This window comes from Talpa europaea, assembly GCF_964194135.1.
Source record: "Talpa europaea genome assembly, chromosome: 14".
NCBI lineage: Eukaryota > Metazoa > Chordata > Mammalia > Eulipotyphla > Talpidae > Talpa > Talpa europaea.
The window spans coordinates 50,008,354-50,035,841 of NC_140082.1; the positions used below are offsets into that span (position 1 = coordinate 50,008,354).

The 27,488-nt window shown below is 34.6% G+C and overlaps 1 protein-coding gene across 1 annotated transcript in view; it reads left to right on the top strand.

The window, feature by feature from the left end:
• The window catches only part of RYR2 (ryanodine receptor 2), a gene marked incomplete at both ends in the record, with an annotated part of 627,990 nt that overhangs the window by 208,571 nt on the left and 391,931 nt on the right, over positions 1-27,488 (top strand). Inside the window, 1 exon segment of the mRNA XM_084254295.1 lies at positions 13,902-14,006. Coding sequence (XP_084110421.1) covers positions 13,902-14,006 — 105 coding nt within the window.

The following is a 27,488-nucleotide window of genomic DNA, read 5'->3' on the forward strand; positions in this document are numbered from 1 at the left end:
ACTGAAAGTGCTAATATGAATGAGTATTCTAAGTTGAGTATATATCAATTCAATGTGATCTGTTTAAATTGTTTAGTGTTACAGGTGTATCATAAACTGAAAAAGTTGAGTTTATGATTTAATGATAAAGATGTGAATGTTTTCCTTAATGGGGATGGATGTTATGGTGAATTCCCTGATACATTATATTGCTTGCTTTTCACTTGCCTGTATGGCTTGATGCTCTGTTATAAAGGAAATGAAACTGGTTTCTGCTGGAAATAAGATTGATCTAACAAAGGTGCATTTTGGAAGGCACTAAAACCCTCTGTCATTCATCTCCAAATATGGGTATAAACATAAACTGGAGTTAATGTGGATAAAGTGAATATAAACTGGGATAGTTTGTTAAAAATAGACAGGTGGTTATTTTAATAGGTCATTGATTATTAAATCTCTTTACTAGGATTAAACCTGGCATCAAGCATTCAATTCTATTATGTTATTTTCCAATAAAAGATCAGAAGTGTATTAATTTTTATCACTAAAGGATTTACTTCTGTAAAGAAATGAATGAATGAAAATTTCAGGTTGGTAATCTACATGTGAATAGATTGGGTGTCTTAATATCCAGTAATAGAATATCCTGTAATAGTGCAATTAAATTCTGTACAGATTTTTAATGTTTGACCTTATAAAGGTTTTTTATTTCAAAATCAGCATAAATTAGAATTTTAGATCATTAAAATAGCACAGATAGTTTTGGCATTATTTTAACATTTACCTTCAAAAAAATCATAATCCTATATTGAAGATTCATCAGTTAATGTTTACTATTTTAATATGGTAGTTTTTCAACACTCCATTTGTAATGAGATGTGTGTAATGTCACAAGAACTGTTTTGCTTTAACAGATTTTGAACATGAAACACAGATAACACTATTAAGAATATCTGACAAAATGCATAAAAGAAAGATAATAAACTCATTAGCTAATAAAATAGCACAAAACCTATGTCGTATATAAACAAGTATAATACATAGTAGTTTGAGTCATTAGATGAATCATGGATGGTATAGTACTTAAACTTGGAATTGAGGGATGAGTAGAAGTTGGAAAGGTCTATAGTAAAGGTAGATTTGGACTTCTAGTGGTGAACGTAATGTTGTATATAAACATGTTGACTAATTCTGTGCTTGACACCTGAAGTGAAATGTTATTTCAATAAAAAAAGTCTAAAACAAAAGTAGATTTCCTAATTTAGCCTAATCATAGTAAGCAACAATTATAGCCTAGAAAATTAGCTTAGATCCAGAATATAGATAACAGGCAGGGAGCTTAAACTTCTTTGAGGCAATGATTTCCTCCCTATGTTTATTGAGGTTGTAATTGATAAAACTGGCATATATTTAAGGTGTAGAGTGTGATATTTTGATATATGTATCTTGTGAAATTACAAACACAATTAAGCTAACATATTCATCACCTCACATAGCTAGAATTTGTGAGTGTGTGTGCGTGTATGTGTGTGTATAGTGGAACACTTAAGATCAATTCTCTTATTAAATTTCAAGTATATAATGAAGTGTGATTAGCTATAATTACCATGCTATACACAAAATAGATAGAATTACTCATTTTGCACAACTGTAACTTTGTACCTCTTGACTAACAACTCTCCCACTTCACCCTGCCTCCAGTTCCTAGCAACTACAATTTTAATCTGTTTCTATGAGTTTGACTATTTTAGATTGCACATGTGAGATCATGCAATGTTTGTCTTTCTGAGTCCAACTTATTTCACTTAGTGTAATGCCAAAAGCATTGATGTTGCTGTAAATGTCAGGGATTCCTTTATCTTTTAGGGTAAATAATTTATATATACATTATTTATTATATATATACACATCACATTTCCTTTTTAAAATAATTAGAAAATGGTTAGATTGACTTTTGCCATGGGTTTTTATATGCCTTTTATTTTTTTTGTTTCTCCATTATTTCCTTCTGTGCTATATGAAATGTTGGTTTTTCCATATATATGGAAAAATGTAGAGAGAGAGAGAGAGTAACATTCTTTTTTTTTTAAGATTTATTTATTTATGCATACAAGAGCTGGGGTATAGGCCAGAAGTGGGGGGTGAGAGGATTCACCAGAGACAGAGTGGGGAACAGAAGAGGCAAATTGACCCAAGTACACTGCTGAGGGGGGTAGTGGGGGAGTGAGGAGAGGTCTGTTGTGCCATGTGGTTTGCTTCCTTGCCTGCTGGGCAGGAACTTGTGCTGCAGAAGTTGAGGACAGCTTCTTAGGTTGCGTCTTAACACCTTGCGCCACCAGGGAGGCCCCAGAGAGTAACATTTTTAATAGTTAGTTACTCTAGGAGTTACAATATGTATTTTTAAAATTTAACTCACTGTGGCTACACAGTCTACATAAGATTAATACTAATATAATCTCAGTAAAATGTAGAAACTTTACACCACAAGACTTCATTCTCTTTGTAGTTTTTTCATCACATATATAATCATACAACATATTTATATATATATAATCTTATACCTTTATATGTTGTAAGCTTAATAATACCATGTTATAGCTGCTTCTTAATATTATCTTTCATCTTTTCCCAGGCTTCCTTGTGAGTAGTTTAAGGTGTGTGTACCTTGTGGGTTTTATACATTTATTGCAAAGGGTTAGCACTGTAGCATTAGCTAATACCTGCTAATTGCCATTTCTTTTTTTTGTGTGTGTGTGGTGAGGAGCCTTTGAGGTAGTAATTTTGTGGTAGCTTTGTATACAAACAATGAATAGGACTTAGAGGTTTATGTTCATTCCATTCTCAGATGTATGTTATACCATACTGACTACTAATGCACCATAGTCCTCCATCAATCCAAAGGTATCTGGGCCTGTTCATTTTTTCCCATTGTTTTTTTTTTTCCCCTCTGTACATATGACTAAATCATTTCTATAGATTGATTTCTAAGTTCACTGATTCTTTCTCTTTTCATCTAAAAACCCCTGTTGAGTTTCTCCATGATTTTTATTATTTCAATTATTATACTTAAATCCAGAATTTCCACTTGGTTATCTTTGTATAATTTCTATATTTGTATTAAAAATTTGTTTATTCACAGGTATCAGACTTTCCTTTATTTCTTTAAGCATTGTTTCCTTTAGTTCTTTAAACATATTTATGTATTTAAAAGTTTCTTTAATCCTCTGTCTGCTAATTTCAATATTTGGGGACATTCAAAGATTTCTCTTGACTATTTTCCCTTCTGTATAGATTATACTTCCCTGGTGTTTTTTTTTTTTTTTTTCTGTGTCTTTTTTTTTCCATAAACCAGACTTTTAAAGTAATACAGGAATGCCAAATCCTGATTGTTATTGCTGTTTTTGATTGTATGTTTTCTCTTTGAACAGTAATTTGCCTGGACTGAATTTGTGAAATATGTCTCCCCTGTGGTGTGCTGCTGTTGATGTCACAGCTCCAGTTGCTTTTTTCATTCTTACTTTTATTGTACCCTTGCTTCCTAGCAACTGCTCTATTTCCCCACAGTTTAGAGATAAGACAGTGCTTGCAACAGAGGCTGCAGTCATGTACTCTGAGTTGAGAGTTCTGTCCTCTGAAAATGAACCTGTATATGAATAAAGAAGTGCATGAGAAGTTCAGGTCATTTCGAATCTGCTCCAGATTACTGACTGACTTTCTGCGGATCCTTTGTCTCTCTCTTGATAAATACTATTTTGGGGTAACCAAAGCTGTTTGATAGTGTGGATCTATTCTCTCTGTGTGTAATTTCAGTTAGGAATATGCGGAATCAGGCTAGAATAGCTGTTAGGTCTCTCTGGAAATCGTTGTGTCACGGACAATGCAGTATGCATGGTATTTGTTCCAAATCAAGTGAGCTTCTTTCATGAGGTTGCAAGAGTAGTGGTCCTCAAAGCCTACCCCATTCCACACTGGCAAGATCTCCACATCAGTGGAGCTGGGGGGATATGGGATCAGCACTGGGAAAGACACCAGAGTTCTAATCACGCATTATCAGTTTTCAGGCATAAAATTTTGTCATTTTTAAAATTCTTTTGGTTAAATCCAATAGTTTGAAAGGTTATTTAATCAGTGTTATCCAACTTGCTTATTAGGAGAGGATTTGCCAATCTCCTCACTGTTCCATAAGTGGAAATCCCAATGGTGGAGGATTATTGGAGCTTTGGGGGCAGGAGAGGCATAGTATGATAAAATACAGTTGTAGAAGTTTGAACTTATACCCCTAAAACATATATAGTTTTGTAAACCCATGTTATTTCAGTACACATGATTTAAATTTTTTTTAAAATGTAGCTCATAAGCCTTTTAATAATTTCTGAATTAATTCTTGGACATGAAATAATATTCCATTGTGACTGTAATTATATACCAAATTACCCTTTGATTTTTTTGTTACTTATACCCCTTCTGAATCAAATTGTGTATTAGTTGAGATAGAATTTGGTTACTCTAACTGTATTTGTATTCTTTTAGCTTCAATTATAGGTGTGCAGTTTATGTGGTTTAATAGAATGCCAGAGTATGTTCATATCACCCATATGTAAGGTTGAGTCTCAAAAATACAGTTTGAATTCTGTATAACATTTATGTGCCTTATAACCTGAAATATTGGGTAGATATTAGGTTAGAAAACTTAGTTTTCTAATTATACTATGTACCTCTCTCATCAAGATTCTTCAACCAGAAACTATTGTCTCTCCCATTTATGTGGGAACTCTTATCTGAAAACAAAAAGGGAAATATTTCTAGATCTAAATATATCCACCAGTCATTCAGAAAGGATCATTACTATAAATAGTTACTCTATTTTTGCTCCTGCTGGTATATTCCAAAAGGGGCTCATACCAGATTATGAGTTTCTAAACTGTCCCTCAACTCAGAGTTAATGTAGTTTGGGATATTCATGGCTATGATTCTATATGTGAGTTCTCTTAGAGAATGTACACTGTCATATTTAGTTTTGATTTATCAGTCTTCATTATTACCACAAATGAGCTGAAAGCAAAAACCAAAAAGAACAAAAAACAAAAGCAACAGCTGAGAGCAGGCTGATGTTACCTGGAAGAAGAAAATGTGGGTTAGATTTTAGGCTAAGCAGATTGGAATCTTAGTAGTTTCTGCTTGGGTCGAGTCATTTCATTTCTGATGCACTGTTTACTCATTTCTAAAGTGGGGATAATAATACCTTGCTGGGTTTTGATGAGAATTAGGACCTAGCACACAGAAATCACTTAAATAATGACATAGCCACTATTATTTACATAATTGTGTCTAAATGATTCTTTTTCACATCCTGGAAATTGTGTTGCTATTTTATGCTAGCAGGATTCCTAGTGAGAGTTGCTGGTTGTTGAATGTCTCAGTGTGAGTTTCTTGAACAGTTTTGAAGTTCTCAGTGATACCAGGTGAAGGATATGAAGACTCTCACTGGGCCAGACCCCCCTCTCACTGGCTCTGGGTCCTTGCACTTGCTGCGGCAATTATAAACAAAAAGAGGTTCAGCGTAGCAAAACAGGAAAAATGATTTAATAGGGTAGAGGAGAACTATAGGGGACAGCGATAGTGTCCAGTTACTACACAGTTGTGAGGCAAAGCTGCATGTGACAGGCCACCCACATCTGGAGCTGGCAGCTTGACTGGGGGCAAAGTCTTATCAAGTCCTGCACAGCAGAGAGATCTATTGCTGCTGATGTTGGTCCCCTCCCACCTCCCTTGGGGACCTGAGGTCTGCTTTCTGTACGGCAGGTGGGGCAGCTGTTCTCAATAGCAGCTCCAACTGAAAGAGGCTGAGTATGCATGCACATGCCTTTGCTTGTATAAGGGGCCCCTCGACCCTTATAACCCCTATGACTGCTGTGTCTGGGTCCTTGTCTGCAGCCGCTGGGTCCCTTAGTCTACTCAGATGTCAGGTGGGGTACGGTCCCTGCACTACCCTGGCATGGGGTCCAGACTTCAAACAGTGGAGTTGGGTCCTGTGTGGTGTTGCTCCTCCCCATGCTTGGGGCAGAAGGGGGTGGGCGGTGGGGTGTGGTGATTGGGAGGGCAGGAGAAGGGGAAGCAGTGGAGTTTGAGCCCAGCCTGGATGAAGGCCATGCTGTCGCCCCTTCCCCTCTAGGCCAGGGCTGGACCTTGGGGTGCAGCGGCACTCCAACACAAATGATATTACTGAGTTGCTTCTAGCTTTATTTGTGTGGACTAATGCTGAGTAATTAACTTAGCTCTTGTCGTTTTAAATTAATATTGATGAAATTATCCAGCACATTTTCACAGAATGAGAAATCTGCAGAGTGAGATGGTTGGTGTTTGTATGGTTATGCCTGAGTAAATCTGCAGTGTATTACATAATTAATTAGATTTGCAGACATCATCGCACAGCTCATGTAACTTGGCTTTGGAAGCCAAAATTCTTGTTTCTTTTCCTTTTTTTTACTGTCTGTGAAGCTCTAGGTAAGTCAGAATCTGTTGGTTGCTTCCATCTACAAGTTTGTATAAATTGTTACCCTTTCTTTAAACAAATTATGAGAAAAGGGACTATAGCCATTGTGACTAAATACCTTCAGGAAATGACCCTATAAATTGCTTCTCTTTAGATTTTTTTTTTTTCACAAAAACTTCTTGGAGACAATGGTGATGATTAATCACCAGACAGTTTCACTAGAGAATCTACCAAGTTTGATAACTGTCTGTGGCTCATTGGCATCTTGCAGGCAGCAAGACTGAAATGTCCCTGATTCTGATGTTCAACAAATTATATTTGTGTTTGTTATTGTATACTTGCTATCATGGCATTGCCAGTTGCTTAATGCATTTTTAATGGACATTTTTTATGGACATGTATGTGCCCTGCTAATACTTAAAAAGCACATTGCTTTCAGATAGAGTGAAATTGTGGTCCAAAATAATGAATCTGATATTCCCATTACTTTATTTGCTTATTCATTTTATATTTACTCAAACATCTTTAATCTTTCTGAGTTTAGTGATGAGATTCCTAGCTGTTTTAACTGAGGGTTTCTTAGCTTGGAACCCACCTTCTTGGAACCCATCGTTGTGATATGTCTTAAGTGCAGTTAGTACGTGGGTCATTATCTAGACTCTGGAGAGTTGGTTGTTGAGCTTTCATTGAGTTTGTGGTTGATAGATGGGTTTGACTTAGCAATATTTAGGAGGCTACATGTGATCAATCATTTTTTAAATACCTGCATGTTATCTTAAGATGTAATTCATAGCAGAAATCTCTTTTCTGGTTTCCCTTTGAATATTTTGCTTTTACTTTTTTTTTTTTTGCATTTTCACCAACAATGACATCTACCTAAGTTGTGTGTCAATGGATTTGACCTGAAAGAAATTCTTGATGTAGTATAATGGGGAGGTAATATGGGATTGATGTCAAACTAGTATACTTCTATTTTTTGCATTGATGCATTTGATTAATCTGAATATTAAAATAGATTAATTGGTATATCTATTTAGTAATATGTTGAAAGGACATTGTATTACAAAAGATGTATGGCAAGGAGCAAAATGAACACTAAGCAATTCATATGAAATACTATTAATTCACTGGGGATTTTGTAATTAACTGCTAAATTGGCACAGCTATGGCTCTTTGTGGTAGTGATGGATTGCTAATTTTCACTAAAACCTGTGTTTAGTAAATCTGTTAACCAAACCTGTTGAGAGATCCTCCCCAACCTGGACTTATGTTGTCAAGAGTGCCTGAGCTTTTTTGGAGAGATTTCCAGGCTTTAGACCTGAGGAAAACAAGACCTATCAATTTCATTGTTAGATTGTATATAGGTTTGTTTTTCAAAAAGCTAATCTGAAAGAAAAAAACCCTTCTCTAAGGCAAATTCATTTTCACTTTTTTGTTATAAAGTGGGCCGAGGGAAATGAATATGACAAGAAAAACTACCCAGAATGTATAAACGCCCTTGGAAAAATGTGACAGTCTGTAAATATCATGCTTCTAGGCTGGCAATATTGTGAAATATTATGATTTGGAGTTTGAAAAAATATAAAGAGAAAAAAATTAGCCAAGATTTTCTTTATATCCTACTTCTTTTCCACAGTATTTCATGTAATACATTAGGATATAACACCATCATTTTATTGGAATGGGAAGGCATATTATCATTGTAAAGGATATCACCTTTCTGGTAGGGGAAATTTTGTCTGGTTCTTGTCTCCACTTGGTAGCTAATAACAACATCAATAACTTTATCTTTTGGACAGGATCTATCCTTATAGCTCTAGGGGAAGTTGACCCTTACTGGTTACAGTGACTTGCCTAAGGCCACTTAACAGATGGTTGTCTGAACAAAACAAATCTGCCCCAACCTCAGACCATCTGCTCCATTCTAAATTATACTGTCTTCACATTTCTTGGTTGAAAAAAACTTTTCTCTTTCTTTATTTCTCTGAGATTTGGAGCTTTCAGTGTGATTTAGTATTTCTTAAATTAGGCAGTTAAAATTATATTTTTTGGATATTTTCCAATTTAGGATGATTGATTTTTTTCTTTGGGCCTAAGAATGAATCTTTGAAGTATGGTAAGTGTTATGCCACTTAACAGATGGGGAAGCTCAATCTGATTTACCTAAGATGCCTAGCATAGTTATGTATGGAACCTGGATTTGGATTTTCCAAGCTGAGGGAGAAAAAATAGAAGCAGAGGCATAAGGATGTTATAATGGAGGAGTTTGTTAGTATGCAATTTTAACACAGTGGTGACAAGAACTGGGGTCTACTGTGGTATATATAGTCTCAAATTATTGGTTGCAGTTCAGTTAAGGTAATGACATGTTTCAGTTGGTTTTTAAATGAGTTAGGCAGACACATCTGTGGAAGCCAAATGGTTTGATGGATACTTCAGTTAGAAACCTAATTGATTTCTCGTAGACTCTCTAGTGCAAACCAAGCCAGATGCTGCCTTATGATATTTCTTGAGAAATTCCCCCCCTAAGATTAGTTAATATTTCTTAGACAGAGAGCAATGACCAGTTTATATTTTATTTTATTTATTTATTTTTTATTAAAGATTTTATTTATTTATTTATACAAGAACCAGGGCACAGGCCAGATTTGCAGGAGGGTGAGAGGATCCACCAGATAGAGCGGGGAACAGAACAGGCAGATTGACTGAAACACACTGCTGAGGGGAGCAGCAGGCGTGACAGGAGAGGTCTGGCTGGGATCGAACTGGTGCTGCAGAGGCTGTGAATAGCTTCACAGCGCTGCACTCAACTGCATGTGCCACCAGGGGAGGCCCTATTTATTTATTTTTTAAAGATTTATTTATTTATACAAGAACCGGGGTATAGGCCAGATGCGTGAGAGGGTGAGAGGATTCACCAGAGACAGAGCAGGGAACAGAACAGGCAGACTGACTGAAATACACTGCTGAGGGGAGCAGTAGGCGAGACAGGAGAGGTCTGCTCGCCATGTGGGTATATCCACTGCCGGCAGGGATCGAACTGGCACTGCGGAGGCTGCAGACAGCTTCACAGTGCTGTGTTCAACTGCCTGCACCACCGGTTTATATTTTAATGAGAAGAAAAGGCACACAGCCATGCCGCTAACTTAAGTATTTTTACCTTTGCCAAAGTAGACAGAATCCTGATCAAATTGGAGTTTTCTCCTTATAAAAAGCATTATTAACCTCCTGCTTGCTTGCCCTGAGTACTTTTCTGGTAGCCTAGTTATATATTTAGAAGATTGAAGTGCTTTCTCTGATATATTTTTGCATGAAAAATTAATATTATGTTTCATATATAAGTGAGATAGCTGTGCATGCTGACTGCAGTTCTTAGTTGCATATTCTGATGTGTTCTATTTTGAAGCAGATGTAATATAAAGCCTAACATAAAAGGTTGTCTCTTATGATTTGGTACACTCTCATCACATCTAATTTTAAGCTTAAACAAAGTTCTTTCAAATTGAATTTTTTTTTAAAGATTGATTTATTTATTAATACAAGCACTGGGTATAGTCAGAGGTGCGGGAGGGTGAAGGAATTCACCAGAGCCAGAGCGGAGAGAACAAGCAGAAGGACCGAAGTACACTGCTGAGGGGAGCAGCGGGCGTCAGGAGAGGTCTGCGCACCATGTGGGACCCTCGCAACCCAGTGTTCAACTGCGGCGCCACCAGGGAGGCCCAAATTGAATTTTTATAAATGAAGTTTCTCAGTATTGAGAACAGGTGGCAAATAAGGCACATGAAAAGATGCTTATGATCTCTTACTATTAGGGGATGCAAATCAAAACAACATTGAGATATCATTTCACTCTTTTGAGAATGACTGTTATCCACTAGATAAGAAGCAACAAATATTGGAAAGGATATGGAGAGATGGGAACCTATATATACAGTTAGTGGGAATATAAATTGGTGAAGCCATTATGGAAAACAGTGTGGAGATTACTCAAAAATTAAAAGTAGAAATTTCATATGCTCCAGTTATCCCACTTCTGAGTTTTTACCTGAAAACTCTGTAGCATTATTTAAAATAGCCAAGAGTGGGAAACAACCTCTATGCCCATCAACTATGAAAGGATAAAGAAGACATGGTATACACACACATATGCGCAGTGGAATACTATACAGGTATAGAAAAGATGAATTCCTTCCATTTTCAATAGCATGAATGAACCTAGAGGGAATTATCCTTAATGAAATAAGCCAGATTAAAACAAACAAATACTGATTTCACTCATATGTGGTATATAGAAAAACAAGCAGATCAACTAAATAAATCAAAAATAAACTTTTGGACTATAAGTAATTTTTTTAGGAAGCTTTGGTGAATTTCTTTTTTTACATTGATTTATTTTTTATTGATGTAATATTGTATTATATTATTGTATGAGCTTCAGGTATTCATCTTTGAGTATCAACACATGTTTATAGTACTTTATGGTGAGGATACATCTGGACTTTAGTGGTAAAATTTAAAGTAGTTTTCTTTAAAGGTAACAAGTTATGATAATAATTCTCTTAAAATAAAAAGCATATTTTTTGAAAGCAAAAATTTTAAATGTTATTTAGAAAGTGCCTTATTTTGAAAACATATGAACCATTTGGTTGCATAAACATCAATTTGTGTTTTCAAGCACTATTTCTGCAGGATAGAATCCATTTTAGAACCGATTATTAAGAAATGAGTGGTGCTGCATAAATGTCTCCAATGGAGAAAAATGATACGACTTAAAAAGCTAATGATACAGGGCCTCCCCGGTGGCGCAGCAGTTGAGCGCTGGCTTGCGAAGCTGCCCGCAGCCTCTGCAGCGCCGGTTCGATCCCCGGCTGCTCCCCAGCCACCGGAGGAGGGTCCCACATGGCGTGCAGACCTCTCCTGCCACCCGCTGCTCTCCTCAGCAGTGTACTTCGGTCCTTCTGCCTGCTCTGCTCCCCTCTCTGGCTCTGGTGAATTCTCTCAGCCTCCCGCGCTTCTGACTGTACCCAGTGCTTGTATGTATAAGCAAACAAACAAACAAATAAATAAATATTTTTTAAAAAAGCTAATGATACAACTTTCTTAATTTGTTAGATTATTGACAGTGTGATATGCATGTTACATGTATTTTTTCTTGTATTTTTTAAGAGGGTGATGTAATTCCTACCCCATTTTTCAGAAATGGAAACCAATGATTGGAAAGTTTAACAGCTAATAAGTAGTGAGGTCAAGATTCTTGCTTAGGAGATCTACCCTAGAATTCAAGTTCTTAACTATTATCAAATACTGATTTTAAAGCAATTATTGAATGTTCGTCTGTAGTCAGTCCAGTCAGCTCTGATAGATGCCTGAGAGCTAATAGTTAGGTATTGAGAAATTTCATGAGCCAGTTTGTAGACATGGATACTTTGAAATTAGAAAACACTGCAAATCAGGTGTCATTATTTTATTTTGAGAATTGGTTCTCTAGCATACTATTTAGTAACAGAGGACTCTGCCAGCACTACTTATCAAAGTCTACTTTTAAACCTTCACTTTTTAAATGGGTATCAATGAAATAAGTACTTCTACTTTTCACCAAATTATTTTTCTAGTAGCATTTGTCTTGATCTAAGAAATTGTAATTAGTATAGAGTTGATAAATATAAAAGAATTTTTTCCTATATTTCATAGTAAAAGAGAACCTCTTAAATTCTAATCTTTTATCTGAGGGTTTTGAAAATCCTTTTCCGATCGCTAGTCACAAACAGGCTGTGTTCAGATTTGAGAGGGTCTTTTGACCACTGGCTGAGTTAGTCTGAGGAAGAAGGGAAAGAATTGGACTGGGGATACAAAAATCCATAACAGGATAGAAATCTCCAGAGAAGGTATGTTCATTAAAAACATACAAAATGAAACAAAGCATGGGTCTAGGAATGTTTTGGGGTGGAAATAATCTGAGGGGTCTGATTCAATGCTTCTTTGATCATTTCAAAATAATTTTAATTTGGAACCCACCCTGGTACTTAATCTTTCCTTGAAACCATAAATCGTCATTCTCTGCTGATAAGAATCATTCTAGTTCATAGTCGTTTGTTGATTTTGACTATGAACCAGAGACACACTATGGGGGTTGGGGGCAGGAAAAGGAGGGATTGGGGTCAAAATAAGGGGGTTGCAATTGTATGGGGAATATAAAAATAAAATTAAAAAAATAAATAAATAAAAATAAAAAAAGAATCATTCTAATAGTGCTGGTACAATTTAACAAATCCGTAAACATTATAAATAATAATTTTGATACATTGCATCAGGCTCTCAAATATAAGCTCTTGATGTTCTTCTTATGAAGAAGACATATTCTCACTTTCATTTTGTGTTTCATGTATTTATAATCTTCTATTATGAAAATCTTCCTGTGAGTATATTCCTCCCCTTAGCTGGATGGTCTGCTGAGTCCTGCCCATCTAAAACAAATGCCTAACTGAGTGGAAATGGATTTGTTCCTGATTGAGATAGTTTTCTCTAAATTGCTTATCAGTTTTTATCTTGATTCCTTCACCTCTTTGGTAGTTACCTTTTGGGTTTTGCATAATTTATGGGATTGTTAATCAGAATAAAACTTTAGATGAAGCAAGGAGAAGAATAAAAGAATGAATGAAAAAAATAAAGCAACACGGATGCACATGGAAGTCAAATTACCACATCCCATGTGAGAAGGCAAATACAATATCCAACTTGAGTAAATATATTTGTGGATAAGAGAAGTCTGTGTGAATGAATATTTTATACCAACTCAATTTTATATTTCCTTAACTTTAATATTAACTTGAGGCAAGTTTTTTTCTGTCCTTTTTAATGTTTTTGTTTTTTTTTAAATCTTCTGACTGCTTGGTAGAAGATAATGAATGCTTGAGAGTCAGAGAAATCAACTTTTTGGTCCTGACTTGAAAAATGTAGTGGTTATACTTTGGAAAAGTAAGTTCACTTCGATATTTTCTTGTTTATATTCTTTGATAGTAATAATCCTTACCTTAGACAGTCACAAGAGTTATTGATAAAGCTCTGGTACAGGGCCTCCCCTGGTGGCGCAGCGGTTGAGCGCGGGGTTGCGAGGCTGCCCACAGCCTCTGCAGCGCCAGTTCGATCCCCGGCCACTGGTGAGGGTACCACAAAATAAACAAACAAATAAATAAATAAATAATCTATAGATAAAAAATCTGATTACTTGTGAGCTGTATAGACAACATATTTTAACGCTTTGGGAGCTTCTATTAGAGAATTGACAAACCCTCTTTTTCTGTGAATGAAACTGAAATATTAGGTAATTAGATCCGTATGCATGATGGTAATGATGGCGATGATGGTGATGATGATGATGATGATTATGATGATGTTGATAATGAAGGTGACTTTCCTTCTTTCCACACAGAATGTCCCCCCAGACCTCTCTATTTGCACCTTTGTTTTGGAACAATCCCTCTCAGTCCGGGCCCTGCAGGAGATGCTGGCCAACACAATGGAGAAGTCAGAAGGGGCAAGTACTTAATTTAATGCAGTATTTTAATAAACTCAGTGACTATAGGAATTATTTTCTTCTTGCTGAAATAAGTCTATGCCTTTTACTTGTGATTTCCTTAAGTTTGACTTTTTGCTTTATTCGGCAGACCTGTGATGTCTTAAAGAACTTAAAAAATATTCAACCTCAAGGTGATCCGTGTCATTGAGCTTCATGCTTATGTCTGTGGTTTAAAATGGAATCTTTCTTTGAACATTTGTGTGTTTTCTTACATTTTCAAGCTGTTCTTGTTACAATTTTAATTAGTTGCTTTATGCATGGCTATTTGTCATTAATCTTTATTTCATTTTTAAATGCCTCTAATCATATGACTATGTTCTAAGCTTTATGGCAAGTAAAATTTCATGGCACTCTTACATATATGAAGTAATGAAATTATGGTGGTATAATTTTAGTCAATTGTAGTTTTGCAAACACCTAATCATTTTCTTTGGAAAATTGAAATTCTTGTTCTGTGTCCTAATCAGACATTTTTCTTTGATAGTTTATTTTAACCCTTTCAGTGACTTACTAGAACTGATTTTTGGACTAATAGCCATTCTTAGCCAATTCACTGAAGTTTAGAATTAGAAGAATTAATGGTCAAATTTATATACTGGGTTTTGTGGGATTTTTTTTGTTGCTATAATTACTGCAGTGTGTGATTTAATAAACTGTACTATTTCCAGAAATGAAACTGTTATTGGTTGCTAGTTATTGTTTGGTCTGAATAAATGAAGAAATTAAAAAGTTACATGATTCAACAGAAAATGAGTGATAAATTATGATGTAATATAACTTCATCAGTATTATTGATTTAAAAATTTTAATGTCACAACAACTAAGGACTTTAATTGGTTTGCATATCATTACACTGCTGAGTATGGAGAAACTGGTGATTTTTATTTGGTATTAGACTAATAACTTATTTTATGAAAAAATCCAAATATGTTATATGTATTTTTTTAAATAAATTTCATTTTTATATTCCCCATACAATTGCAACCTCCTTATTTTGACCCCAATCCCTCCCCTCCCCGCCCCCTACCCTCCATAGAGTGTCTCTGGTTCATACTTTTGTATTGATTTTGATTTTCACTTTCTTATAGTTGTTCATTTTCCTGGTCCCTTATTTAAGTTTTCTAGATTCCTGCTATGAGTGAGACCATCCAGTATTTTTCTTTTTCTTTCTGGCTTAAAATACTTTTGGTGACAACAAAATTTGAAATTATTGTACTAAACGATATAAAATTTCTCTTCAAAATTTCTATTCTTAAATAAAAAACTTTTAGAATACGCTTAAAGAGGAGTGCAACATTTCTCAGTTCAGCTAGTTTAAGCCATCCTGACTTTTAAACACCCTGAAATAACCCATCCTGATTTTTAAACACCACCAAAATATGTCAACATTGAAATTCAAATATTTTACCAAAAAATAATTTTTCTTTTACATAGGTATCTAAGAAAGTGTCCATAATTTTTATATTCATTACTAAGCATTTCCCACCTAAATTTAACACCTTTGAAAATATGGTTTATCTCTTCAAATCATAGGGTTTGACTAGGTAAGCTCTATATTTTCTCTGTATATCGGGAGCATTAGAAATACTGTTTAAAGATTTATGTTTTTAAGATACTGATGCCGCTGTGTGTGTTACAGTGATCACAGTGGTGCTGCTGCCGCTTTTCACCCTGGTAATCACCATGAGTTCTTGTCTCGTGAAGCAGTAAAAAGGAATTCACAGGCTTTTCAGACATGTAAGCAGAGAGAAGCAAACTTTGTCTTAGATGCCCTATAACTCAATACTTCTTAGCTACAATTTCTGGATGACCCAGAAATTTTATTTTTATTATTTAGTGGAATTTCTGTTTTTCATTTACTTGAATTTTATTTTGAGAGGTTTCTCTATCTAGAAATTTTTTTTTTATCAGGAATTAAGTAGTACTTTATGTGATGTGTGGACCACAGTTTTATAAAGTCCAGCATAAATCCCATAAGCCTTCGATTAGAAAATATAAATTGAGAAAAAGGTGCTACAGAAATAGAATATTTTTCATTCAGCTGAATCTGACTTTTATACTAGTAACTTTTAGGAAGAAGCTACTGTCAGTTAACTCAAGGAGATACTATATAGAGAAGTTTTGATTATATTCAGGAGTTACAGTCAAAATATTAAAAATGAATTAGGCACAGGCATCAATTAATTAGAATTAACCTCAGCTGTAACACTGGAGGCAAGATCCTGTGGCAGTTTGGGGATAGTCTGAGCAATTTGGAGATAGATCTGGAGGTAGTTAGGGTTAGGGTAATTGGGTCAGAACCATTTGCCAAGAGGCATAACAATCCCCCACTTTGATACCATTTTAATCATATTAGAGCAGACTGGCTAAACAGCATGTCTGATTACATGTGATCAATGGATGCTGCTGGTACTTGTAGGAATGAAGTGTATGGACTCTGTAGGTATTTACATTCTCTTTCCTACTGTCACATATGTCTCCTTTGAATTCATTATGGAAATTTATGACAAAGCATTTATCAAGCAAATTGTCACCTCCAACTTAATAAGTCATATGCAGTAAATTTGCTTAAAGGAAAATCACTTTAATAGGATGAAATGTATTGGCCGAGTGATGCTAATTCTCATGAAATCATTTCTTTCCTTCTCAGTTAAAAATATAGCAAAAAGAAGCTTTGTATTATGTGATTCCCCACTCTTTCCTAATTAATTTTATAAAGCTTTATTCTTTTTCATAATTCTTTCTAAATTCATGCAATTCAATAAATCAAATAATATTGATACTATTTAATGCCACACATCTTGTCATAGATACATGGGAATATAAACACATTTGAATACAACAAGGGAAAGAACTTTCCACTAGAACTATGCCTTTTCTTTTTGTGGTTAATACCATTTGCTTGTTTTCTTGAGTCTCACTGATTAAAGGAATGTTTTTCAGAAAACCTGGCAGCAAAATCTCAATGTCATTTATGTCAAAACAAATCATGGAAATTACTTATAACAAAAGGTGATGGAATGGGAAGCATATTACTAATTTATGATACTTGGATTCCATAGAGTTGCTCATTATGACTATAAATAAAATAGATAATATTTTTGTTACTTAAAAATACCCTGAAAGTCATCATCTCAATATTAAATAAGTCAGGACCTGTGTGTCTTAGTAGCTTCTAATAGAGCCTTTTAAATCCTGAGGGTGAAGACAATACACAAAACAAGAAGGAGAAAGGACTGCTGGGGAAGTGCCCATTTCTTGGCCAAGTTTTGTCTGGACTTCCATATACACACGTCCTTGCTTCTGTTCTTCCTTCTGTTCTCCTCTGGGTTATATGTGGCTTTGTGTGCCTTGTCTGCTTCTGAATCCACCTCTGTCTTTCTCTTCTCACCATTCAGATTTATTTTGTATGGTAATATAGTATAATAGGGCAAGAGATACAAAAGACTTTGTAGTCATAGAACTGTTTGAGAACCATTTCTGCCATATATTTGCTCCATGGTTTTGGGAAAGGTAAGTCTTTATCATCAGGTTTAGTGATTATTAAATGATGGTGTTTATAGAATATTTAGCAGATATTTATTATTTTGTTTTACTTATTTTTTTCTAATATCTGTATATATACTTCTTAGATGAACTATTGCTAATCCCTCACTTCCTTTTCCGGGCATTGGAAAGCTCCTTTTCTGTTATTTTTACTGATCTAGATGCTCTACTACATACTCCCCACTTATGATCTCACCTCACACTCACTTATACCTACTCACATGAGCACATGGTGCTGCCAGTTTAATTATGACACAACTGTGTTAAAAAATGAGTTGATGTTAGTGTTTGCTTCTTTCTATGTGTGCTCTAGTTAGTAAAATTTAATAATTCAGGTGATCTTATGCTGTTGGCTCCCTACTTAATATACTTTAGTTACTTCAAAACCATTTTGATGATGCTTTCTCCATACATACTTTTTAAATGTGTATTTCAATTTGATTCTATTTCATAGAGGCACAGTTATGAAGATGTGATTTAGTATAGTAGAAAGAATTTTGTTTTTGGAGTCTGAAGTTTATTGAAAATTCTTAGGTTTTCAGATTTTGTAATGACTCATTTGTTGATAGACATTGCTTTGGATTAATGCCAGAAGTGTATTAATGGCTTACTTGGATGTTTTATTGGGGAGTGTACATTTCAAAATAACACTGACTAGCCTTTCTGGCTTTTGCTTCAGTTTTTTTCTACGAGAATTATAGAACCCTGTGGCTTTTGACTTTGACTTGTGGCCACTTGACTGTTAGTCTCTTGGTTGTTAGTGGATTGTATATTGGATGAAGGATAAAAACTAAAATTAAGCTAGTATTTCCCCTGAACACCTTGTTCTTTGATAGGGAGGTAAATTGAAATTTGTAATCCAGGTGATTGTGATTTGTATCATTCAAGCAGTTTATGTCATATATTTTCCTCATTATTATTGGTAGTAATTTAATTTAAATTGCAAATGATATTTTAGCAATCTGAAATTCAGGATGTAACAGAGTAAATATTATTTAGTTATAGTAAATCTTTCAGTTCCAATCATTCATTATTTTAATGTCATTTTTGGAACATTTAGAAAGTATTCTTTATAAGACTGTGGCTAGAGAGATGAATAATAAGTGAATTTTGCTCTCAAAGAGAAGAGGTTGAGAAAAACAATTCTAGTACAACTTGATGTGTGTTATCATAGAAATGTATGTGATTATATTACTAGAATGAAGAAGGAATTATGTGTGTTGAACTTACTCCTTTGAGCTTCCTTTGGACTTTCTACAGTCATTTCTGAGACATGTAGAATTAATATTAAAACTACTAATACAAGACTCATTAAAAGTTTTTCTTTTAGGAACAACTGGATTCTATGAGGCTATTGTTTAGAATTCTAATAGAAAATAGGACTTGTCAGGAAGACAATACATAAAATGTCCAGGCATATTCTTAAAATGATTTTTACGGTTCAATTTGCTAAAATGGTTCACCATTTCATATGAAATCCTAAGAATGTTTTGTATTTCTACATCATAGGCTGTTTTTAATTAAAGGTATAATATATTGCAGTGATTACATTACTAACAAAGATAGATATCAGAATCAGACATGTCCAGTTTTTATGAATAATGAAGTTGTAGAATGTAGAGTATTATTAATATAGTTTTGCTATTCTTCTAATAAAATTTCTGCCTTTTAAAGTCATACTCTGAGAGGGCCTCCCCTGGTGGCGCAGCGGTTAAGCGCTGGGCTGCGAAGCTGCCTGCAGCCTCTGTAGCGCCGGTTCAATCCCCACCCGCTGGCGAGGGTCCCACATGGCGCGCAGACCTCTCCTGTTGCCCGCTGCTCCCCTCAGCAGTGTATTTTGTCACTCTGCGAGTTCTGTCCCCCACTCTGGCTCTGGTGAACTCTTTCACCCAGTGCTTGTATAAATAAATAAATAAATCTTTAAAATAAAAAAAGTTAAAAAAAATAATTAAAAAAAAATAAAGTCATACTCTGAGAGTATTCAAAATTCATGAAGAAGCAACTGGCTAAACTTACTGGTAAATGAGAGTTTTATAAAAATATATTTTTAAAACATTAAGGAATCAGAAATGAGTTTTACAAAATGCATTTATCAAACATTGAACCATAAGTTTTGGGCAAATAATTGCATTTAAGATCATTTTATATAAATGCAAGAGTAAAAGATGAATTTCAAGGCCATCTTTTTCCATTTCCTAGTGGCTAAACAAATCCAAACTCCGTGAGTCTTATTCCTGGAAAGCATAGGCAAGTTGCTTAACTTTCCTGTGCCTCAGTTTTCTCATTCATAAAGTGAGGAATGATAGTAGTGTTGTTGAGAATTTAATAATTTAATATAAACTAAGTGTATAGAACAATTCTGACAATAGGAAATGCTCTAGCTATGCTATTATCCCTGTTACTGAATTTTTGCTTTGGTGTGACTGAGTAAGCCCCTACCCTTTTAGAGAAGACAACTATAAACTTGGGACCAAATATTCAAACCAAATCAAAGCAAACCACTAACCAAACAACAACCCCTGTTCTCTCTCCCTCCCCCCACCCCCAGTTGCCAGAGGGCTCTGGAGAGCTGAACAAATGCAGGCAGTCTGGAAAGGAGTCAGACTTGGAAAATGGGACTGATGTAGATAAGTTTGCCATTTTTACTGCTTTAAGTCTGACGGTTGAAGGAAGTCAGTCCTAAATGGCAGTTAAAACTTGGAATGAACATGCAGCTCCTCTGAAGACACAATTGGAAAGTCAAGAAGTCTTTGGCTGTTGCTCACACCCTGTTTGTGAGGCACATATGAATTCAAGTGCCATTGCTAAAGACAATAAGGGATTGAGACTTGTGCTGCCACCCAGCAGTTTTCAGTCTGAGTCCCACCTATTTAATTGCCTGTTAAAACAAACACCTCAACATTCTTTAGAGTAGTATAGCAGAATCCATAATTTCATCAGTATAATAGGACAGGATGCAATCTGCAATTGTTTAACATACAAAGAAATGTAAATGTTTCTGTCAAAAAAATAAAGACAACCAAGAGCAGCCCCCAGAGATTCTACTAGACAAGAAATTAAAGCTGCTATTGCTACTATATTCAATGAAGTAAAGGAAAATTGTTTATGGTGAACAAAATGACCAAATCTTCAGCAGAGAAAAATTATTCAAAAAAACAAAATGGAATTTTGGAACCTGGAAACTATACTATATGTGAAGATCACATAGCTAAGAAATGGTAGAACTGGGCTCTGAATCTGTATCCACTGGCCTCTAATGTCTATGCTTTAAACTCTGTCCTATGGATAATCCATGTAATAAGAGAAGAGCAAAGGAAGAGCTTAGATGTCACTATTAAAGCCATGGAAAGAACAGGAGAATGATGGCATGGAGGCTTTGGGAAATTATAGTCAGAGATTGGAGAGATAGTGAAAGCAACACATTATCACAAAATTGGTGTCTTAAAGCACCATAAATATATTATCTAGCAGTTCTTGACATCAGACATCTAAAATCAGTCTCACTGGGCCAAAATCAGTGTCCACAGAACTGCATTCCTGTGGGGGCTCCAACAAGGAATCTATTTCCTTGATTTATCATTATTACATTCCTGGTTATGGTCCATTCTCCATCTTCAAAGCCAGTGACATCCTACTGCAGAATGTACTTATAGTTCCTGGATATTAGGCTGTGGACATATTTAGGGTACTGTTATTTGCCTGCTTCATCATGGGAATATAGAGTTGTAAGATATAGACAAGATCAAATGAAAATCAGAAGTATTTAGTTGAATAATGACAGGCAAGTGTACTTTGTGACTAGTTTTCCAGTCAGTATGAATTTCAGTCTATCTTCTATGTAATACTAGTTCATAGATTCACATACATTTTATATTTTAAAAGATTTTATTCTCTCAAGAATTTTCAGTATTTGTTGATTCCAAGAGTAGGTCTTAATTTTTGTTATATTCTTATTCTTTTGGTATTATGGTTTATTTGTGTTCAGTGGCTTTACATTTAAAAGATTATTTCTTCAAGTTCTCAGGCTAAAGATAAAAAATTGAAAGTTTATGCTGTGTCCATCCTGGTCAAGTTTTACACTGATTATTTTTTTTACTTCTTTTCTCTTCATTAAAGTAAACTGGGCAAAGGAAGAGCTGACAAACCTTACTTGTGGTTCATATTTATATATATTGTGCTCCATATGTTATTAAAAATAAGCTTCTCAAATGACTGGGCTAATTATTCACTGGAAAATGTAAAGCTTATTTAAAAGCTTGATATTGTTGATCTGCTTTGCAATACTTTACTGCTCTGCATAAATTACATCTCCATTAAAATGCATAATTAAATAATTAGGACACAAATCTGTGATTATACTTTAACATAGACTGGGCAGTACATACCTGACTTGAAAAGACCAGAACCAAAGATGAAACAGGGCTACTATTCAAAAAAGAGAAATAATATGATGCTTGAAATTTTTACTTGTGCTTTAGCAAGATGCCTATCTGAAATATCATAGGGACCCGATTAATTATATTTATATTTATCTGCCATTTATCTATTCCTTCATTTCTTTATTTGATTAATAGTATGGTAAAAGTAATTCATGCATATAATAATAAAAAATTAATGCAGTAAAACTCACTTATATTTCAGTTAAAATTTAGATTCTATAACCAGTATCATCTTTTCTTAGCCCAGTAATACAGAAGAGTATAAAATGAAAGTAACTTATTCGTAATCCTCCCCTTGAAAATAAATACAGCTAAAATATAGGTTTATATTCATCTAAGCATTATGTTTGCAAGTATTTTTACCTAAGTCAGATCATAGTATAGGCTGTTGTGTCATCTTTTACAATGAAAGTATATTGAGTTACTATTGTGAATTTGTGGGTTGGTGATATACAGAAATAAATAAAAAGGGATCCATGTTCTTGGTGAAGTTAGCAATCTCATAGTAAAGAGAAAGGTAAAATAAGGGGGTGCAAGTAGTTTAATGGGAGCTTCTATTTACTTACCCCACTTTACTCCCCCCATATATATAGAAGGGCCTACAAACCCTCATTAATGACTCTTGTCTCGAAAAGGTAAAAAGCCTTAGAAAGCTTCTGGAATAGTCTCTTTATAGTGAACACGACATGATATTATTACCAGCAATTTAGATTGAAATGCAATTCCCTATCTTAACATTTTATTTTAAGAGTCTTACTGCTGAGGAATATTCCTGCTAAAGCATCAATGCCACTTTGGGAATGGAGCTATAATGTCAATAAATTAATGAACTTATTAACCTGATGTGGTCATTAGCTAGCATCTGGTCTAAAGCCTCTGTATATAAAACCACATTCCTGTCCTTCATGTATGAAATTGGAACAGTGATTAAAAAGGTGAATGTGATTGTCATCTCCTGCAGGGCTTAACTAAAAGTATTCACTGAGCAAAACAGCTGTTCATCTCCCACTTATCTGAATGTGGACTTTTGTCTGTAGTTGCAATATCTAACTTCTATTAAAAGAAGATTTTTCTAAAAACTAATACAAAGTAAAAATCAAAATGAACAAGCAACTATAAACCAGAGACACACTACCCCGGGGCGGGGGGGCAGAGAGAGGAAGGATTAGATTAGGGTCAAAGTAAAGGGGGGTGCAATTGTGTGGGGACTATAACCAAAATAGAAATGCATACATTGTGCAAAAAATGAAAAAATGATGTAAGAATTATATAAAATAAAATATTTAAAAAACAAAAACAACAAAAAAAAAGATTTTTCTCATTGTCTTTCAGTTTGTAGAAACACTGCTTTCTACTCCAAAGCTAAGGATACTATTTATTTCTACGTATTTGAATGACGTGGTTTCCAGAGACTAACAGCATCAAACTCAATAAGGAGGCCAATTTAATCAATGTGTAATTTAATCACCATGGCACAGTTATGCACTGTTTTAGATTATGAATCTTGAATGTATAGATTATATTTGATTAGTGTCATTTACTTTGGATATCTTCCTCAGATTTTTCCTGTATTTAATATAAAAATAGTATTTTTCTGTGTAAATACTTGATAGCAAATGAATCAGGGGGTACGTTTATGTGCTAACCTGGATTTATGAGTGTTTGAAGATATTCATAACCTGTTAAACCAATAGTCCTCTAATTATTTAGTCTTAAAGTTTCTCATTTTATTTTCTTAATACATTCTAGTCTAATCTGATATAATAGTTCCTTCTGTTACTACTTTGTAGCAAATGTGCCACCCCATTGCTTGCCCCCAACTAGAGCTCATTCTTACCTACCTTATTTGTGTTTTCTCTGAAGCAAAGGATACTCTAACACACTATTTCTGGTTTCATTTTTACTTTTCTATGGATCGCCTCTTCCCCATTCGTGTGTAAAGTCCTTGAGGACAGACCTTTTGGTCTGTTGCATTCACCGCTGCACCACTGACATTTAGGACGATATGTGAATCTGAAATATCCAGTAAATATTTACTGACTTGAGGGATTGATTGCAAGATAGAATTTATAAACCAAAAATCAAGGGCCTGGAAAAATGCCAGAGTTTCTGTTTCTGCTACACTGGTTGTACACGCTTGAACACAAGATAGAACTTTTGCCTGTTAAGAATAGCTGATTTTCACGTTGCCTCGCTGTTGTGGGAGAAAAGGATTATACTTGGAAGGGTAAATGAGAAAATAACTTTTAGAGTGTTTGGAACCACAATTCTTTGTTAAGTCCAGTCTGGGTTAACACCTGTTGTCATTTCCTCATTTCATAGTCCAAAGTGTCCCAGTCTGGATGAGAAGTTATATGCCCCTCCCCAGTCATGGTGCCTCTAGGAATCAAAGAAAAGTCATAGAAACTTTCATCAGAGGAGAAAAAAAAATGCAGATAATATGCACACATACAAAATCTTTCATGTAGTTTCAGATCTGAAGATCTAAAAGGTGCCCAAATATCTTTTTGTATGTGTGGCCACATTCTCTCAGAAGTTACACTTTTTTACAACTAGTCTTTTTTTTTTTTCAAATAATAAATTTTATTTTTATATTCCCCATACAATTGCAGCCCCCCCATTCTGACCCCAATCCCTCCCCTCCCGCCCCCGCCCCCCTAAAAGTGTCTCTGGTTCATAGTTTTTTGTTGATTTTGATTTTCACTTTCTTATAGTTATTCATTTTCCTGGTCCCTTATTTAAGTTTTCTAGATTCCTGCTATGAGTGAGACCATCCGGTATTTTTCTTTTTCTTTTTGGCTTATTTCGCTGAGCATGATCCCTTCCAGCGCCATCCATGTTGCTGCAAATTGCATGTGTTTATCTTTTTTGACAACTAATCTTGGAGCCATGAGTGAAGAACAAAAAGGATTTGAGAGACCAAAGGGGTGTTATTTTGACAGCTAGTATCAAGTCAGTGCTAGCGATATAGCGGGATTTTGTTCACATGAATTCTGAGATAAAGTTGAGGCCATTAGCGCTAAGACTGCATGGAACTGTGGTAGAGTGTTCTTTACTGAAACAGAAACCCTCTTCATCCCCTATTATTAATATCTTGGACAGGTTTGGTGCATATTCTGTAAGTTTCATGCTGTATATTCTGTAAGTTTTGACAAATGTATGATGTCATATAGTCACTATTACTGTGTTACACAGAAGAGTTTACTATCCTAAACGACCTCTGTGCACCTGAGGGGAGAAATCAAATATTGCACAAAAATGAACATGATGTAAGAAGATTAAAAAGTTTAATAAAAAAGTAAAATAAAAAGATAAAAGTTCCCTGTGCTTCATCTATTCATACTCTTGCTCCCAAACCCCCCAACCACTAGAAACCACTACTTGTTTTACTGTCACCATTGCCCTTCTTTCTCTAGAATGTCACATTTTTCATACTGAGTTTTTGATCTACCACTATGCATGTAAGTTTCATCTATGTCTTTTTCTAATGTGAAGAATATTTTGGTTGATCCCAAGTTTTGGATATTATGAATAAAGCTGCTATACACTTGTTGTAGGTTTTCATGGAGGTTTAAGCTTTTGACTCCTTTCAATAAATGCCAGGAGTGTGATTGCTAGATCATAGGTTAAGAATTGTTTATTCTTGTAAGGAACTGCCAAACTGTATTTTAGAATGACTCTACCATTTCGATCCTAGCTAACAGTGTTAGAGAGTTCCTGTTGCTCTGCATCCTTGTCAGTGTTTAGTGCTGTCACTTCTGGGATTTTAGCCATTCTAAAAGGTGTGTAGTTTAATTTGTAATTTTATTTTAATTTGTAATTCCCTGATGACATATGGTGTTGAGCATCTTTTCATAAACTTATTTGCCATCTGATACCTTCTTTAATGAGATCTCTATTCACATTTTTTGCTGAGTTTTTAATTGGGTTGTTTAGTCTCTTTTTGTTGAGTTTTAATAGTTCTGTGTATGTTCTAGATATGAATCCTTTTATTTATATATTTATATATATGTTTCACAAAGATTTTCTTCAGTTGTGTCTTAGCTTTTAATTAAGCTGAAATTGTCTTTCATAGAGCAGAAGATTTAATATAAATGAAATCTAAAGTACTAATTTTTCTTTCAGGGAGCATGCTTTTGGTGTTCTAGAAAGTCACTACCAAGCCCTAGGCCATCTAGATTTCTACAGTGTTATCTTCTAGGTGTTTCATAGTTCTGTATAAAATGGTTAAGCTTGTGATTTGTTTTCAGCTAATTTTTGTGAAGGCTTTAATGTCTGTGTATAGATCCAGGTTTTTTTGCAAGTGGATATGTAGTTGGTCTAGTACCATTCGGTGAATAGATTATCCTTCCATTGAAATACCCTTTGCTCCTTTGTCAAAGATCAACTGATTGTATTTGTGTTCTATTTCTAGGCTCTCTATTAAACTTCTTTGATCTCTTTGTCTCTTCCTTTGCAATACCACATGGCTTTTCAGCAAGTCTTGATGTTGGGTAGTATCAGTTTTCTAACTTTATTCTTCTCCTTAAATGTTGTGTTGGCTGTTTTGATCCTTTTGCCTTTCTTTATACACTTGAGAATCAGTTTATCAATAATCACAAAATAACTCCCTGGGATTTTGACTGGTTTACATGGAATTGTTTTGTTAAAATCCTTTTATCCTTTTTTGCACCCAATTTTAATAGCAAACAGATCTGGGATTTATTTGAGTTTTTTATTATATGGAATTTATTATTATTCATAATATATCCATATAGCATTTATTTAAGATTAATATTTAAGTTGATACTTTCCCAATAGTTAAGTAATAGTCCTGTCATTATTTATGACTGATAATTTCTTTTTTTATGTATTGTGAGGCCTTCTTAGCAATATAAATTCATATATCTCTGGATGAGAGATGTGTAATTCTATGCTAAGTTCTGTGTCTCACTCTTATTGTGCCCAGATTACTGACTTAATCATTGCAGTTTGGAAATGTTTTAATACTTCATAGGGCTGATTCCAACTCATTGCTTTTTGCCCACTCTCAAATTGTTCATAAACATCTTGATTATTTGTTTTCCCAAATGAATTTATTTATGGTATTTAATTGAACTTAGTAATTCTGATAGCAGCCTATGAAGAGATCTACTATATTATCTCTTTAGCCCTCATCCATTTTAATTTGTTGACTTTAAAGCTTATGCAAGAGTCAATTTAACATATTCTGTGCTTAGAGAGAGGAGTATTGGTAATTTTGAGGCAGGAAGTGTGTATATGTTCCTGAGGATTTGGACAAATTCAGAAAGCAATTTAAATAGCATTACAGGAACTGGTCCTATTCTAAAATAGGAATAATTTAGGAAGCAGTAGATCTTAGTTTGCTATTACCTACTTCAAACTTTATAAGAAAATATTCAAACTTTTTGAATGAAAATTCTAAAACCCTTTCCTAATTTAAGTCAAATGTGTT